The sequence below is a fragment of the Hippopotamus amphibius genome, chromosome 4 (assembly GCF_030028045.1).
Source record: "Hippopotamus amphibius kiboko isolate mHipAmp2 chromosome 4, mHipAmp2.hap2, whole genome shotgun sequence".
NCBI classification, from domain to species: Eukaryota; Metazoa; Chordata; class Mammalia; order Artiodactyla; family Hippopotamidae; genus Hippopotamus; species Hippopotamus amphibius.
This window is the reverse complement of record NC_080189.1, coordinates 73395825-73414344: the sequence shown is the minus strand read 5'-3', so window position 1 is coordinate 73414344 and position 18520 is coordinate 73395825. Positions and strand designations below refer to the sequence as shown.

At 34.8% G+C, this 18520-nt stretch overlaps 1 protein-coding gene across 3 annotated transcripts in view; it reads right to left on the bottom strand.

Annotated features, from left to right (window-relative positions):
• Window positions 1-18520, bottom strand: part of ITGB8 (integrin subunit beta 8) — a 91141-nt gene that overhangs the window by 42181 nt on the left and 30440 nt on the right. For 2 of the 3 annotated variants that reach the window (XM_057732135.1, XM_057732134.1), the window contains exons 2-3: window positions 13304-13389; window positions 7595-7766 (exon numbers count right to left, since the gene is read on the bottom strand). In XM_057732135.1, coding sequence (XP_057588118.1) covers window positions 7595-7766; window positions 13304-13389 — 258 coding nt within the window. Of the gene's footprint in view, window positions 1-3858; window positions 4018-7594; window positions 7767-13303; window positions 13390-18520 lie in introns of those variants that run through there. The other variant, XM_057732137.1, reaches the window with a different exon arrangement.

Below are 18520 nucleotides of genomic sequence, written 5' to 3'. Positions count from 1 at the left end.
TCAATTTAAATACAGGCAATTTGTGAATTTTACTTTTTTAAACAATAAAGCAAACACTTTGTAAGTCATTAATTACTTGTACATAGGGAATATTTTGAGTGGAAAAATTTTTTTAATAAATACCAATTTGTGTAAATAATTGGTAGCCTGATCTCCTTATCAAAGGAATCCTATAATTTATTTAATCATATTTTCAGTCTTAATATGCTTAAAAATAGCAACATTTTAAAACATTTCACAAATCAAATGTTTTTCAGACAGATTATGGAATGTATTCAAAATAAGTAAGGTTTTTTGGTTTGTAATATTAATTATGGGAGAAAGGGGCTGTTTACATATTCCTAATTTGTCTTTAAAGCAGAAAACTTCTTTATTATAATATTCCTGGTTTTTCAGCCCAAAAGTTTGGGAGGAGAAATTGGGTTTACATAACCTAGTCCAGTCAACTCTCTCACTCCTTTTTTTTTAGGAGCTGGGCTGCCTCCAGAGAGCATATATTCAGCTTTGCTTTCCAGGTATCTGGTGAAAAAGCCTGCCCATGTGGAAGTGTCCTTCAATTTGGGTAGAAAAGTTTAATTCAGGAGAATGATAGAATGGTAGTCAGGGCTGGATCGATGAGAAATAGAAATGGAGCATATTGGGGAATGTGGTTCATATGGAAGAGCCTGAATTTGAATGTGTGGGTCAGCATTTAATTTTTTTTTTTACAACTTGTATAGCTGTTTAACTGTTGACTTGGACATATGGCTAAAGGCATTAGGCACTGGCCACATAGTATTTTCATCTTGATGGATCATTGTAGTTTACGGTGGCTCTGTCTAAAGATGAATGGCTGCCTATTTTTATAGAGTCATTGGAAAATGCACCAGATATTCAGCATATTGTGTGAGTTGTTATATTGTTGGTTGGTTGTCTCAGGTAACAGACAGAGTCTGCACAGCATCAATAAAAGCACAATCCTTGGAGGCCTGAGCTATTCAGGGAGCTCCAACCAAATGCTAGCCACACAGGGGCCTTCAGCACATAGCTGCTCACAGCCTAGCAAGCAAATCCTAGTCTCACTGGCCTCAGCAAAGAAGAGGGCTTTTAGGAAGCCTTGCCAAATGGCCAGGGTTAGATGGTGCAGGCTGCTGTAGCTTGATTTTGGATTACATAGATGCTGGCATTAGCACTTGTACCTGGGTCAGTTGAAGACCTCAGTGTGGGCTGACACCTCAGTAAGACAAGTTTTCACTAAAGGAAAAAGGAGAATCTTTCTATACACAGGCCTTTTACTCATTGCTGGAAAGAACAATAATTGCTACTTTTAAACTGCAAGACACTTGAGTTTCCTAAAAGGTTCTAGCTTTAAGTAGCTTAAGGTGGGCAGCCCTAGGTAGGCTGACCCCAAACCCCACTCTCTTGTTAAGGAGGAAGCTGAAGGGGCCTAACTTACATTACCACATTTTGCCCATGAGCTTGAGACACTCCCTACATTATGCTCTCAGGTTGGCTTTGGATTGGATAATTATGTATGAAGGAGAAACCTTCTCTTGGAGGCAGGAGAAATACCTTTTCATGGGAACATGGATACTATGTCCCTGGATAAAATCCCCATTCAGTTCCTACTGGGGTGCCACCAACACTGGGCTCAAAAGGAAGATGACATTAAGGAGGTTCTGAATATACTGAAAGAAAGAAACACATCTAAAAATATGGCAATGTCTGTGCCCATCACCATTGTGATATAAATTCCAGCAGCAATGTCTTAAATGCTACTCTGAGAGAGGAGCTGTGTGAGGGTGGATTCTTTTAGTGGGTAAGAGCTACTAAGTGAAGTGATCTATATAAAATACTTAGCACAGTATTTGGTATACAGTAAATATATAGACAGTAATGATTACCATTACTATTATTAGATTCTAAGCAATAAGAACTGTTTATTCATCTCTGACCATGGTTTGGTACATGCATAGCCACTCATAAATGTTCTTTAAACTATATTTGAAGAATATTTTGATACAGCATTTCAAAAGGCGCACATATATACCACAGTAAGAAGCTAATATTATAATTTCTTTCCCATAGTTTAAGGAGATCTTAAGTAGTTTCACTCTATAACAGGAAAAGAGTATCTTGGCCCCAAAATATTTATCCACCACTTACATTATCTCCAGGAAAACTTCAACCTCATATTTTGAGGTTCAAATCCTATTCCCTTGATTAACTTCAAAGGCAAGAAAAGAGTCTGTGACATAGAATAAGAAAGAGGACTTGGGGGAAAGTTGAGACTTACTTAGAGTTATTGCCAATTATTGGTTTGAATAGACCAAAGAACTAAAGTTGTTAGAATGAGTTTTAAAATCACAAAAAATGGTGTGAGCATTTCTGAAGAGCTGGCTGCAATAAACATGACTGGACATTAAGAAAAGATAACTAAAAGAGATGAAACTGAAAGACCGGTAAGAAAATATGGAGAACTATAGCAGGAAGAAAGAACTGCTAATTTCTATTCATTATCCTTGGGCGGGGAAAGGAGAAGCCCAAGAATGAGACTGGCTTTAAACAGCAAGGTACACAGTCCAGCACGTTTCTGGATTTCTGTGGGGGATAAAATGGGGGCTATGTGCCAGGTACTGAGGAGGAAAAATGCATGACTGTGTTTTTATGTTTTTGTAAAAAACTTTGAATTCAAGAAGAATACCTGAAAAATCTTGGATTTTAAATTAAGCTATACTAAATTAAAGAACTTTTTCCTTTACAATATTAAAATGAATCAAGTTTGAAACATTTTCTTCAATTAGTGAAGTATGAAGTATACTAATCCTTGTCATATGCATTGTTACTTCTGAAGCAGAAATCAAGAATTCTCTTCTCTCCCCTCCCTTCCTAAAGATTTCATTTCACTTCATTTCACTGTTCTTAGGGAACATAAACTAGGATCAGTAGCCTATTTCTGTTATTATTTTTCCATAAAATTGATGGGTAAAAATTTAAAAAGATATAGTTTAAGAAGTGAAAAGTAAAAGAAAATGTCTTTTTAAAATCTCATTTAAAATATTTGATTATATATATTATGTATGTATTATATATAGTCCTAACATTCTTTTAAAAACTTAGTATATGATATAATAGAAATAGCCATAAAAACTTTAAAAAAATCCTTAATAGATGCTACATTGAAGGTCATGGATTTTTATCAGATAAGAATAAAGTGATTAAATATAAATAAATCTAATAAATCAAAATCAGTATTAGGAAATAAATATATTTTACATTCAGGCATGCATTATACCAGATCCTCAACTCTTATATATATGTATTAGGGTGTAAAGGACTTTAATATCATAAGGAATGAGGTTTCTGTAGATCTGGAGTTGGTAAAATACAGCCTTATATATTATGCCCCAAAGCTGGCATGTCTTTGATGCCACAATGCATTTTTTAGATGAACTTATTAAATAATTATTTGCTATATATGCAGATTATAAAAATATAGCTCTGTCATAGCTATGTTGGAAAGATAACTTATACACATTAGACAGTTACAGTATTTTCACATAGAAATTCATTAGGAGTGGGGAATTGACTAAAATCAAGCCCCATAATGATTGACATGGACATTAAGTATTTGTCTTTTGATTCTCCTACTCCCATGATCTCATCCATACTACCTTCACTTACTACCTCATGTTGACATCTCCAGCTTCTCTCTCTCCAACCCCATCTCTCCCAGAGCTTCAGTCTCTTATGGATAAGTCACTAACAACTCAAAATGTCTGTTTGAACTCAGACTCACCTCCTCCACAAAAGGCAGCCTTCCCCACCTCACCTAGATGCTTGAGCCAGAGCCCAGGTGTTCCCACACTCATCACTCACCAGTCCCTGGGGACGAAACCTCCACATTATCTCTCAAGTCTGGCCATTTTTCTCTGCCTTGTTACCATTACTGCCATTGCTTATCTACAGCACTGAAACAATTTCCCAACTTTTGAGCTGTTAATTTATAGTCTCAGGAGGATTCAGCCACCAATATGTCTACAAAAGGGAACAAACTAAATTCATTTAAGTGTATAAGTGTATAAATTTAAATGTAACATACCAGTAGAAAAAAATGCAGGTTGTAATTTTCAAATCTCAAGTATTTAAAAAAAGCAAGACATTTTTAAAGGCTATTAGTCATATTTTTTAGATGCAAATAATACATGGTAAGCCTCATCTGTAAGCTGTTGAAAATTAACATTCAGTGAGAAAAATAAGCAAATTCATATAGAGGGGCAAATCACACACAAAATAGAGAGATAAAGATGGTTTATAAGCTTAAGAAAAATGTTCAGGTTTTCTAGTAGTAGGAAAAAGACAAAAGAAAACAGCTAATGGACGAGTTACACTTAACAAACTGAAGAGATTAAAAAGAATGAGAACAGGTGACATTGACTCTTGAAAGCCTAACTGGATGTTGAATTTTTCTTGTGAATAATCTGATAATATACATGACCTAGTAAATCTATTCCTAGGAATGTATCCTAAATAAATATGTTGTTATATATATGGAGAGAGAAGTAGATAGATATAGATATACATATTTATATACATAGATACATGTATAATGAGTATCACTGGAGATCTGTTTAAACAGACTGCATTCAAATTTGATCAGGATTGTCTTACATTTATTGATTCACAGATTTTGTTACAGTACTAGAATATGTTTATAGAAAACTGTCATTGTTATAATATTGTTTTGCTATTCAGGAACATGAAATTCTTCTCCATTTATTCATACTATCTTTTAGTTAGCACAATGGACTCTACATAATTTTTAGAAAGTTTATCACTAGACAGTTTACATTTAAGTTGCTGCTTTGAAATGATCCCTTTTTAAGTTATATTTAATACTATATAGGAAATTCATTGATTTTTGAATATTTTAAAAATTTCCTGCCATGGCCTTTTATTTTTAATTTTAATAGTTTTAATTGATTTGCTTGGATTTCCAGGGAGACATATTGATAATTTTGCTCTATCTTTTAAAAGTGTTTATAATGCATATTTGTTTTCTTGTCTGATTGCTTTTATGTAAACCTTTCAGAAGGATTTTAATACACTTTAAAGAAGTATTCTTCAATTTTGGTTTGGTTAGGAATGGACACTAAATTTTTATTGTATGATTTTTGGCAAACTAAGATGATACAAATACATTAATTTTAAAATAATCAACTACCCTAGGTTAAATCTACTTGTATGGTGACATTGTTCTTATTATCACATGCAGTTTAATTTGATTTCTTAAAATGTTATTAGGGATTTGATACTGGAGTTATAGTAAGCTTATAAAAATTGAGTAGCTTCTATGCTTTCTCTAAAACCATGGAAGAGTTTATGTTGCATAGGAATAATGTGTTCCTTGAATGCTTAGGTGAACATGAAATCATTTCTTCCCATGAAAACATTTAGACCTAATATTTTTAGGGGGAGTTTCTTTTATAATTTTCTTAACTTCTTGTATCTTTATTGGTTTCTTAGGGTTCTGCCTCTTCTTGAGTCAACTTTAGTCATGTATATTTTCCTAGCAAATTGTCTTTATTATCACAATTTATACATTTTACCATATTTAACACGTTTTACCATATTTAATATTTTATTAAAGTTTTTTTTACCCAATATTTGTTTCTTTGGTTATGATCTGTATAATCAAGTCATTTGCTTTTTGTCCTCTTTTCTTAATTAGCTTTGCCAACAATTTATCTTTCATTGGGCTTTACAAATAACCAGATTTTGGATTTATACATTCATTTTACTTTTTTATATCTATTTTGCATTTTATTTCATTTTGTTTTTTTTCTTAACTTATTAATTTCTTCCTCTTGTCTTCTTTATGGTTATTTTGGTTTTGTTGTTCCTATATCTTTATCTGGATGCTTCATTCTTCTTTAATAATAAAAGCATTTGAAGTTTTGAATTTTCCTGAGAGCAACTTTGAACTCATCCCATTATGTTTTGATGTGTGTTGTTATTATTAAATAGTCCATGACTAGAGTTTTGATTTATTCTTGGCGATAGAATTTATTTAGGAAAAGCTTTTCTTAGTTTCTTTATTATTTAATATTTGTTTATCCTCTTGTATTGATTTCAAATTCTATTGCAAGGTGTTCAGAGATGTTGGCCTATAAAAACAGTTTCACTTTTTGGAGTTCAGTTTTCTTGTATAAAATATAATTTATTTCTAAAAAGATTTGATGGCCTTTGAAAATATTATTTTATATATTAAGGGCTATGGACTGAATTTTGTCCCCCCCCCCCCAAATTTAAATTTTAAAGCCCTAACTCACAACGTGATGGTGTTTGGACATGGAGCTTTTGGGAGATGATTAGGTGTAGATGAGGTCCTGAGGGTAGGGTCCTCATGGTGGAATCAGTGCCCTTATAAGTAGAGATAACAGAGAGCTCTTTTTTTGTCTATCATTCTCTCTCCCTCTCCAGACCAAAACTGCCAGCACCTTGATCTCAGATTTCCTAGCTCCTAGAGCTTTGAGAAAATAAATTTGTTGTTTAAGCCAACTAGTGTATGGTATTTTGTTATGGCAGCAATATAAGGTGGCAAGTGTCATAATCTTACCAACCTAGTTACTTTCATTTTTGTGTATCCCTTTCCAGCTGTCGCTCATTTATGTCCACACTGGGCTGTATAATTGATACAGTGAAGTGCACAGTTTTAATTGGAAGCTGGGAATATGCCTAGGGCCAACAAAGAAATGGATTTTGTTATTCTGGTAATCAAAGAGTCTGGGAAAAATAGCTCAGCTTTGGAATTGGGAAGTCATATGTCTATAATGGTTATTCAAAAATTTAATGGCAGGACAGGACCACCCAGAATGAAATAATGAAGGCTTGAAGGCAATTGCATAGCGCTTAAAACTAAATGTATCTAGTTGAGTGATGCATATCTTTGCACCTGAACTTATCTTGCCATATGTAGTTTGTTCATTGGGATTCTCTGGTGCTGGAGAAAATGAATAATTTCCAGTGGCCTACTTTGTGTGCCAAACCGTGGAATACAATGGTGTGGAAGGACAAGTAGAAGAGAAGTATAGGAGGAAAAGTGTGTGTTACTCTCAGGGGCCAAAGCAGCTCAAGTTAATTATGATAATTACAAATTATAGTTTTGTGTTTAAAAGCTTATCACAAAGGCTCTAAGACTTAGCTTAATTCACATCTCTTACTAATTAATCAACTAATAAATTCAGCAAACAGTTGTGGAGTGCTTACTACATACCAGCACTCTGCTAGACATTGGAGAAACAGAGTTGAATAAAACATGTTCTTTTTCTTCCAGAGCTGGCAGTGGCATAGGAACACAATTACAGTACAGTGTGATCAAGTCTGGAAACGCATAATTATAGAGTGTGGTCAGATTTGCAGAGAGTGTCCAAGGCCACACAGCTAGCTAGCTATAGGCATAAGAAAGACTAGAATTCTGATTTCTTGATTCTAAGCCCACTGTTACTTCTACTGCAACAACACTGCCTGCCATAAAATGTTAAATATGAGCAAATAAAGCTAGATATGATTTCAAATTAAGAACCTTCATTGATTTATTTGAAAATAACCATACCTTGATGCAGCTGGATCAGCACTTCTCCTGGTGTCACCTGGGTATTAATTTCATTTTCACTTGGTATTACATGCACAGATGGGTATTCTATCAAATCAATTGAGCAGCCTTTGTTTATTAAATTGGAAACAATATCACAACGTTCATTCTTTGATCTACCTGAAATGAAATCCTGTTTAAAAGAAGATGTTTTTAGTGCATATCATCTCAATTATAACCAAAGAAAACCACATAACAAACACTGCAAAGAAGCCATCTTCCAATAGTGTACAAATTGTACAGCTATTAAGAATAGTTGCATGTTTCCAATAAGAATGCTGGCAAATTTGTCTTAAATAAAGCTTTAATTTTTAAATCTTATTTTGAAAGAAGAAAATGAATATTAAAAAGGAGATTTAAATGAAGTACTTTAAATATTGTTAAGTGATCACTGTGAAATTATACCAACTTAATTCTTTCTAAATATTTTTTTTCAAAAATACTGCTCCAAAAGAAAATTTAGCCAAAATAGACCATTCAGTGTGGTTCCACATGTAAGCTTCAGTTCTCAAAGAACCCAACTGGCATGTTTACTATATGCTATTATGTTTGGAATGTGAGAACAAGTCCTCAGAAATTACATGCCTAAATTAGGTACTGAAAATTCATAAAAGAATGAATTGGAAATCTGTATTTCTTAGACTATTAATTCCTCAACTTCTTATATACATAACAGCATGTATGTAATTCAGTAAACCAAGGAAGATGCTCATAATGAGGCTGGGAGATATAAAATTGCAGCTCAATTCTCCTGATTTTGCAAATGAATCTTGAACTTTCATTACCATTCAGCATTGCTTAGTTGATGGTAATCCAATAGCCATCCAATAAACTTGGAATTAGTGGAGCAAGCTTAAAATTTATCTTGACTGAGAAAAATTTGATATTTTTATTTTTCATGTAACCATTCAGTTTTTTCCCTAAGAACAGGAAATGTATTGAAAAGTATAGAAATATAGTTTATCATATATAATGTTGGCCTGAATTATTTGGAATATTTGCTTACATATTAGCTGGATATTTGCTTAGTGTTCTTCCTGGAAGTGGCTATTTTAATCTGGTATTCAGTCATTCCTCCTCTAATTCAACTTATTCAAAGAATTGGGTTTAAGATCAATTACTCATTCAATCGATGAATGTTGATTGAATACTTACTCAGGGACAGTAATTTGTTAGGTGCTGAGGATACAGAATGGAACAAGACAGATAGAGTCCCTGTTATCAGAGTCAACAGACCATCAGTGAATTCAGCCATTAAGCTAGTAAATGTACTTTATCTTAGGCATTAAATTTAAGGGGAAACACAGAATGTCATAGGGTTATGGAGAAAGGAGATTATCAAGTTTAATATTACTTGAATATGAGATCACTAATTATGAATAGGGAGATCCTTGACACGTGAGAAATTAGATGAGATGGTGGTAGGCAATATAAAAACATTCATACAAGGATTTTAATTTAATTCTTCTCTCAATTTAGAACAAGGTTTGGAAAACTAGAGACAGTGGGACAAACACAACCCATGGCTTGTTTTTGTATGGCTTGAGTGCTAAAAAATACTTTTTACATTTTTTAAATGCTGGAAAACAATAAAAAAGAAGAAGAATGTACAACAGAGACAGTATGTGGTACAAAAGATTTTACTGTGTGACCCTTTACAGTACTGATCCTGAATTACAGTGAGGTGCACAGTTGTAATATAAATATAATTAAAAGACAAAATATGCTGTTTTCAATCAAGATCTCCAGGTGTCATTGGTGAATGATTTCATGGGAATAGAAAATTTCAGTTTGCCTTGCTATTGACCATACATCTAGATTTTAGCCTGAAGTTTAAAATGTTTAAAGCCTTAATTTCTCATTTCCAAATTTATCCTATCTGTTGATAAAACTTAAGAGGTACCGAATGTGAAATTTAGTTTTTAAACAACTTGCAGCTCCTCATAGAAAGGTGGCATATACTGCTATATATATGGGGCTAGAAGGGGGGAACTCACTTGTCCCAGAGCCTGGGGAACACTGAGGGCACATAAGGCTTGGTACATGTATGTTCATTCATGCCTCCCATGACAAGCCACAGACCAAGAGCCACATGCATTTTACAGAAGTAAAAACTGCAAGACTTCAAATCAAGAATGGAAATAAAGTACAAATAGCTCTGATTTTTCTTTTCAGCCAGAAATTTTGTGAATTGTATATACAGAATGAAAAAGAAGGGAGAGTGGTTAATTCACTGCAGCTATACGTCAGCTATGCCATTTGACCTTTAAATGTCAAATGGTTTTGCTGAAATAGGCAAAAAAAAAATCTCACTTGTTTTGCAGTGTCTGAATCAGCATGGCTGTTTTTACTCTACTGTAAAAACTAAGCTGGAAAAACATTGCCAATATGACAATTAGGTTTGAAAAGGGAAGAAAAGATTGTGGCGTCAAAATGAAGAATGGAATGCTGCCCCTACCCACTGTGGCCTACTTTCCACTCTGTATAAAAGAAAAGAATTTGAAACCACACCCTTTTAACTTTTGGTGTTTTGTGTCATTTTAATGTCTTCTAGTTCTTATATTTACTTTTTCTACAAGAAATATTCAAGCAAACTCATACTCCAACCATCTGTATCTAAAACCTATTTGAGAATGAAAAGCCCAGGTTGAAGTTACCCTGGTTGACTTTTCATCAGATGTTACTTTCATCCATTTAATCTGATAATCTGGAGATATAAATAGGAAAAGGTTTTTCTCCTACCGATTTATGAGTCTTTCTAACTTCCAAGCATGGCAATCTTCACAGAAATGAAAGAATTCTATCATCTTCCTTTTTGACAGTGAATCCCCTTTGTATTGTATTTTAGTTTAATTATGCTCCAAGGCTGCCCTGTAAACTTCTGGCTATGCAATCACAACCTGTATCTGACATATCAGGCAGAACAGGAAGAGAAGTCTTCAAAACTTTCACATATGTTGTCGTCTTTTTTTTTTTTTCACATGTTATGTCAAGTCTTTCATGTATGTTAAAAAGAATATGAGGTATTGAACTACGTAATACTGATACAATTTTAATCTATCCTAAATATTTTCTAGTTACTTTTATGTAGCATGGAGAGAAAGATAAGTCAAATATATAGAATGGCATATTAACATGCTACACAGGAATGCAGACAAATTGATGATACTCTGTGTAAATTTTATAGTGAACTTCTGCTTTTGACCAGCTTTGAGAATTATACAATGCAGGCTTAAGTTGTTTATCTTTTCTAATCATAAACAGAGAAAAAAATACATCTTCCTTTCTTGTCCCTCTACACTTGCTGGCTGAGAAATAAAACCATCAGTTGCATATGTGCCTAAATGGTGGGCAATCTTTCAAAATTAACCATTGCATTTTTCCTCTTGATGGTGTCAGGTCAGCATTTAGGGAGTGGACAGCTCCTTCTGTTAGTGATATGGCCATTGACTGAGGCCTAACACAGGCTGCTCCCCCTGATGTTATGTTTTTAACACAGGCAATTTTCTTAGTTTACAAAGTCTGAATGAATTGCTCCAGAGTCTCACCGTAGTTCTTATAGTGACTTAAGCAACGCCTGTGTGCCAAATGCTTCCCACATACAGTTTCATTTAAACTTCACAACAGTGTGTCACAGTTACAGTTATTATTTCCATTTTAGAGCTAGGGAAAACTGAGGTTCAGAGTAGGTAGGTTAACATGGCCAAGTTTACAGGGTTGGAAACTGATGGAACTGAGGTTTGGATCCAAGTTGATCTCATTTCAAAGCCTGCTTTTTCAACACATAGACTACCCTGCACCACATAGAAGAGTATTTTGGGACATGAACAGCCAAGTCATTTCTGGATGTTTTCTGAGGAGGATTGGACCAACAGCAGACACCTCTGGAAGCCACCCTACCTTTCCTCCTTGGCTTATCTCCTTCCATTTGACCACCCATTCCTCTGAATACACAAAATTCCTCCTCCATGGCAGGACTGACATTTGCTACTCCCATAATTGTGACTCTCCAGATTTTTCATGCCAACAGAGGTGTGAGATGGAGAAGGGTGCTCTCTAGAATCTGACATTCTGTATGGCTGGCATGTTGCATTTAGCTGACAACTGGGTTTCTGAACCATCTTTTGAAAATTCCTCTAAACTATAGTCACTAAAGTTCTCAGGAGCTGAAGTTAAGTTGGCACAATCTTCACAGCTCTAATGATCTTCCTTAGTGATGCAGTAAAAATCCAAAATGGAGTATTGGGTCAGGAAATATCAACATATCAACAAATGTCAAACATACCTGACAAGGAAAACCCGGAAGTAAACTTCAAACTCAAGGTTATAGAGATGAGGAAAGGGAGGCTCAGAGAAAAGAGTGATTTCTGTCTGGTCATTTAGATCATAGGAGGGAATGAGATTGATCCTGGAAACTCTGGAATTGTCCTCTCTATGACATTGCCTGGCTCCATGGGTTCTGGCAAAGCACTGCCTAATTTTGAGTGACATTTGATTTTCTGACCAATAAAGCCCAGAGCACGTCCAGGAAGCCTTCGGGCTGTCAATAGGAGGGCTGCTTACTTTCAGACATGGCTACTGTTTCATGATCCTCTCCCCTGCCTTCTTCCTGACTTGCTGCATAGAAGAAAGTAATGTCCATCATCCTTTGCTACTTTTCATATTTCTGTTTCCTCCTGGGGGATGCATAAGGGCAAGTAGTAACAGGAGAGATTGGAAAGATAATGGTAAGTGCGGTTTTTTCAGCTAAATTAGAGGCTGCGAAAGCTAGAGATTTCTCTTCATATCAAGCAAAAGGCCATTAAAGGTCTCTTTGTTTCAATTCCCAGGATCTACATAAATAATTGTAAAGTTACCTAGAAAATCTCATAAAAGAAACCCCAAATTAGCAGATGTCTTCCTCATTGAAACTTATATAAGGTAGTTTTGATTGAAGACTACCAACAAAAGAAAAAACTCAAAGCAACTTTAGAGCCAAGAAGGAACAAACACATTGTAATTGTTACTAAAAAGGTTGTTATTGGGATATGTTTCTCTTTATTTGACTATAAAAACACTAATTTTGAAGAATAAACATTTTATGATGATTCTCCATGTCACAGAATTTAAATGTACACAGTATTGCATGAATAGGGTAACATGTCAAAGAAAAGCATCTAATTTTCCATAAGTAGCCAGTGAATTGATGTACAGAGTTATGAAATGGAGCAAATCACTTATCTCTAAGTATTTCAAATAAAAACAATTGAGATGGAACAATAAATTAGCTTGCTTTTCTTTAATAAGCAAGCACAAGACAATAATCCAACTTGGATATATAACCTAATGCCCCAAGCTGCAGCAAGAATTTCACACAAAGCCTACTGACCTATCAAAAGTTACTATCCGTATTTGCCAATTCTCTCTAGAACAGATGGAAAACATAAAATGGTTTGCACTTCATTTCAAAATTACCATAATTTTCCTAATAAAAAGGTTATACTTATATTCAGCCAGATATGCTGTTTCCAAGCATAAAACCAAAGAAAATTTTCCTGATGCTCAGCAGTATCTTTTTCCTCACGAATCTTCAAGGTACAGAATATTAAGTCAATGAAATCATGCTAGAAAGAAGGTCAACTTTGAGGAAAAGAGAAAACAGCAAAAAAGGAAAGAAAGAAAAAGGCACACCTCTTGAGCACACCATCCACATTCCGGACCCAGCGCAAGGCACTTGGTGCAGGACACTGCATTCGAAGATGCACATCTATTGTCTTCTGCAATGGAGGATAAAATGAGGCATTACAGTTTACTCTCACATTGGAAAGTATATGCAATTCTAGACCAAAATGTATTTTGAAAACTGAAATAAGCAGACCCATAGTTTTAAGTACATGACATCAAAAAATATATAATTTCTTTGGGAAGAGTTAACCTGATCACTGCAATTAATATGTGCCATATTTTCTGGATAGTTATTATCTGTTTTTATAAGATTAGGGGAAAGGAGATGATAAAGATATGACTTTGGTTAGGTTTTGGGGTTTGCTTTGAAATTCTGCTGCAATGGTAGAGGATTCTCCAAATTTTTTAGTGTGCTAAAGTTTCACTGTAGTTCATATTATCTGAACCAATGAGGTGTTTTTGGATCCAGATATTTTTCTGTAAAAATAATCATATACAGACCTCAATGTCAACATGTAAATCCATGTTGAGTCATAGTGAATGAAGTTTCTGAGAAACAGTCTTGATGGACATACAGAGTAGTTCACTTTGTAATTTTGACTTCATTAATATTGACAATTTTGGCTTGAAGGATATCAGAACCAGACAAAATGTCATGATTCAGTATTTTAGAAGTAAAGTGGTTAAAATGAATGAGTTGTTTTAGTTAACCTAATTTAATTTCTCTGACTGGACCACTTCAAGATCATGACCAATTCACTTTTCCATAGATACCCACACTTTCACGTGTTAATAACATAGTTGTGCCTGGATACTATTTACCTTTATCCTTCTAGCCACTAGCTACTTAGATCATTAAAAAGAGGCTCATCATTACAGACTTAAACACATAAAATATAATAGTCATAAATTATTTTATCATGAGGTTTTAGTGGAACAATTACATGCTTCCCATATTTCATCCTTTACTATGAAATGTCCCAAGGACATGGGAAATCACACCACTCTACCCATTTCACTTACAGGCACACAGTAAATAACATAGACATCCTGGCTGTAGGTAGTTTACAGTCCAGGTGAGGTGAAAACTATATAAGCAAACAATAAAATACAGGGTGAAAAACATAAAATATCACCAATGCACCATGGGAATGTAGCGAGGAGCTTCTCACTCTACTTAGAGGCAAGGGCAAGGGTGAGAGAAGAGGGCATGTTTATGGACAGCTCCACAGAGGCAGTGATACCTAGTATGTCTCTGTCATCTCATTTTGTTTCTTCTCATTTGTGTTTATCTTTAAAAAAAAATGTAATAGACGTGAACGAAGATTGTGTGTGTGCCTAGTCACACATGCACATGGAAGTTTGAAAGGGGACAGAGCCTACAAAATCTCTAACTGTCCCCATCTAGTTGGTTTCTCTTTTTCTTCTCTCTCAACTTGCCCCAACATTCTAGAAGACAGGATTACAATGGTTCTGACCTGGAGGTGGCCATGGGATGGGCGTTGGCAGTGAAGAGAGAGAGAGAGGAATACAGAGGAGTAAACATAGCAGAGAGGTGCTAACCTGGGGTGGTAGTGAGCACTCTTCCCTGTATTCCCCCAGACACCAATGAGTAAAGCTAAAAGCATTCTTCCCTAACATCTCATTATTCTGTTTTCCCTCTCTTTGTCCCCTTCATCCTTTGTCCTTGGCTTTATATCAGCTTTTAAAATACACTATTCAAAATGTCTTCCCTGATCTAGATACACTGGCCTAGAATTTTCTTCACTGGCCTAGAATTCCAAGGACTAAAAAAATAACTAATATTTGGGCTCTCTTTACTACCAGTGTGGTCACCAACCATGAAGACTCCATAACCTAAAAATCTTCCATATGGCTTATCCTCCAAAACTGTAAAACCTGCTTATTCCTAAAGTATTCAGAAGAGGAGTGATCTTTCTAGTTTTGTTCCCAGAAAGAAAATCAGTTTAGGTCTAGAAATCAAGCACATTTGCAGAGCTAACTTGACCTTTACCAACTCTTGAGTTTGACCCAACTGGAAGATGGAATTAAGTCTTTTTTCAGATCAGAGTTGACCAAGCCTTTCAGTCAATAGATAGGACTTCTGCTCTGGCAGTTAAGATTGTAGTCTCCTAGAAGGGAGTCTTTGTTTCTAATGGTTGTCTGACTGTCTTAAGTTAACCTGGTTCAAGTTCAAGTCAGGCTCCTACTTCTATAGCACATGTAGTAAATAATGAATTTATAAGCAAACATCTGTTATCTCTGAATTTTTCTTTCAGACTTTTTTGTTTTAAAAGTTCTAGTGCCAACCTCTGTTCTCAAACTTCAGACACCTAAGGATGATGACCAAGAGAGATAGAGACTGGTTCTGTTAATACTTCCCAGGTTCCAAGGCTGACATTTCTCAGAGTCTATTTAACTACAGGAAAAATGATCCCATAAATGGACATAAAGGAGGTAGGCTTTATGGTTCTACAGAACTGGAGGAAGGCCATAAATTGAACTCCATGGGAATAGCGTCAAATATTATTGCTGGAGAGTATCATGGTTAGACTTTACAGAAGACAAACCAGATACACTTTGGTAAGCAGAATTTTAAGGATTTCCTTTTCAGTTTTTTTTTTTTAAAGCTCTTTATTGGAATATAATTGCTTTACACTCTTGTACCAGCTTATGAGGTACACCAAAGTGAATCAGCTGTATTTATACACATATCCCCATTTCCCCTCCCTCCCACGACTCCCTCCCCCCCCCCCCCCGCCGCCCCTCCAAGGCATCACCCATCATAGAGTTGATCTCCCTTTGTTATACAGCAACTTCCCACTAGCTATCTATTTTACATTTGGTAGTATATATATGTCTATGCTACTCTTGCACTTCGTCCCAGCTTCCCCTTCGCCCCCCCGCCCCCCTCAACCCCGTGTCCTCCAATCCATTATCTTTTAAAATATGCAAGTAAATTAATACCTAACATGAAAATATCATGCCAATCATAGCAATTGTTTACACTGAATGGTCATGCTACTATGTGGGCTATTAGATACCAAGCATTAGGAGTGTGTGTTTGTGTGTGTGTGTCTAATCAGCCTCCAGGTCTGCTGAGTTTATTTCCAACCCTGATGCAGCACCACAGTAAGGCTGCTTTCCAGCAGGGGTTTCCTAGCAGCCCTTAGCGCTGACACCTCATTAGAGGGTGTGACTCAGCAATTCTTCTTCCTCCTCTATGATTGTGGTAGCTACTTGTCCAGCTGTTTGTCCAGTTATTTGGCATTAACCAGCTTGTATTCCAGCACTGTGTTCTTATTAAGGATTTTTTTAATGGATCCTAATTAAATTCTTAAGCCAATGGAAGCAGAATAATAACATTTTAAACCACGTATCCTCAGAACTCTCTTTTGTATCCATTTATTTTAGTCCTAAGTGCCTCACAGACCCCACATCATTAAAAAGTGTGCCCCCATGACATAATTAGTAAAGGTTTTAACATCATATTGTCAGTAAGTGTGTACATTCTGAATAATTCAAATTCCTTGCTCTGTGAGCATAAGTGAAAAGTCTTATTTTTTCCCATCATTTTACACCTGGAGGCAACAGATGTGATGAGGTAGCATTGCTAATTGGTCACTGGGAACAGAGTTCCAAATTTCCATAGCACTGCCACTTAGCAGCTATGTGCCCTTAAGCTAGTTACCTAAATTATCTGAGGCTCCATTTCCTCCAGTGTAACATGGGGCTAAATATACCTATATCAAAAAAACTGGGTTGGCCAAAAAGTTCATTCGGGTTTTCCCGTAGAATCTTATAGAAAAACTCAAGTGAGCCTTTTGGCCAATCCAATACTTATACGAGATGTATCACAAGTATAAGCATGTCAAGAATAGTGCTTGCGGTATACTAGGCACTCAGTAAAAGGACTGTTGTAATGTTATTATAATCAATTTTTAATAATTTATATGTGTATATACACAGATTTATATGTTTATATATACATTTGTGTATGTATATTTACTTCTACCTTCAAAAAAAAAAAAGGAAGGCATTGTGTGTCTTTAAATTTGTTTAAAATGTAATTGTTTGTCTTTAAAATGAAAGTCCCTGGATCATAATGACAAAGTTTTAAAAATAGAGCTAATACATAAAAATAACCATTAAGTTAAAAGTTATTGCATTTATTATAGTTATTTAAAAATGATTCTCAAAATCCAGTTTAGTCAAATATACACACATCAGTCCAATGTATTACAATCTATTACAAATACCATTTGGCAAGACTGTAATTGGATTTCTGAACACCTTCATTTTGTTCACATTTTACAAAGTGAACATTGACTTAATCTGAATAATTTTTGAATTATTTCCCCGAATTAAATGTTTATAATGCATGTGAAATGACTTTTATAACTGTCTGTTGTGAAATGTAATAAATATTCATCAACAGGACACAGTACACAAAAATCAGGAAACTACATATTCATGACACTCACTTATGTATTCTTTGTTTTAGATGATATGTTTAGTAATATTATTTTGAGAATGCTTAATCTGTAGAAGTGAAAGGAAGAAGAAAATGGACCAGGAAAAAAATAACCTAAAGACAGTAGAAATTTCAGTGTTTAGTTTGGGATCTTTCCATAAGTCAAGTGATCAGATCAAGTGAAAGTTCTAGGAAACATTTCTAATGTTTTTCTGCTCTAAAGTCTACACCACAAAATTTCAACAAAATTGAAAGGATGTCCATAGTTATCTTGAAGAATGAACAATGAAAACTGATAATCATCCTTGGTATTTAGAATCAATCATTTTGGATTCTCCTGTTACTCCTAGACAGAATGATTTGTAAAAAATGCAGAAATATATATATTTTTTCCAGACAGTATCCTCTTCCTAATTGCATTTACTATACAAATTAAATTAAACTTGGATAATTATATAAAACCGCTTCCTTAAAAAAAAAATAAACACTGTTATAATGGATATGTATTCTACTTTGATAACAGTCAAAACTAGGCAAATTGAGCACACATAGAATAAAGTTTCCTTTTTCTAGGTGTATATCACACTCATGTAAATGTTACACATATCTTCAAAATACATTACATGATTACTGAAAGCTCTTGTGTACACAAAATTTAATGTTATCATTTGACATAAAAGTGAAAACAAAGAAATAGATTTGTGTTCTAATCACTTGCAATTATCTAGTTATTCCAAGTTTTGATTTAG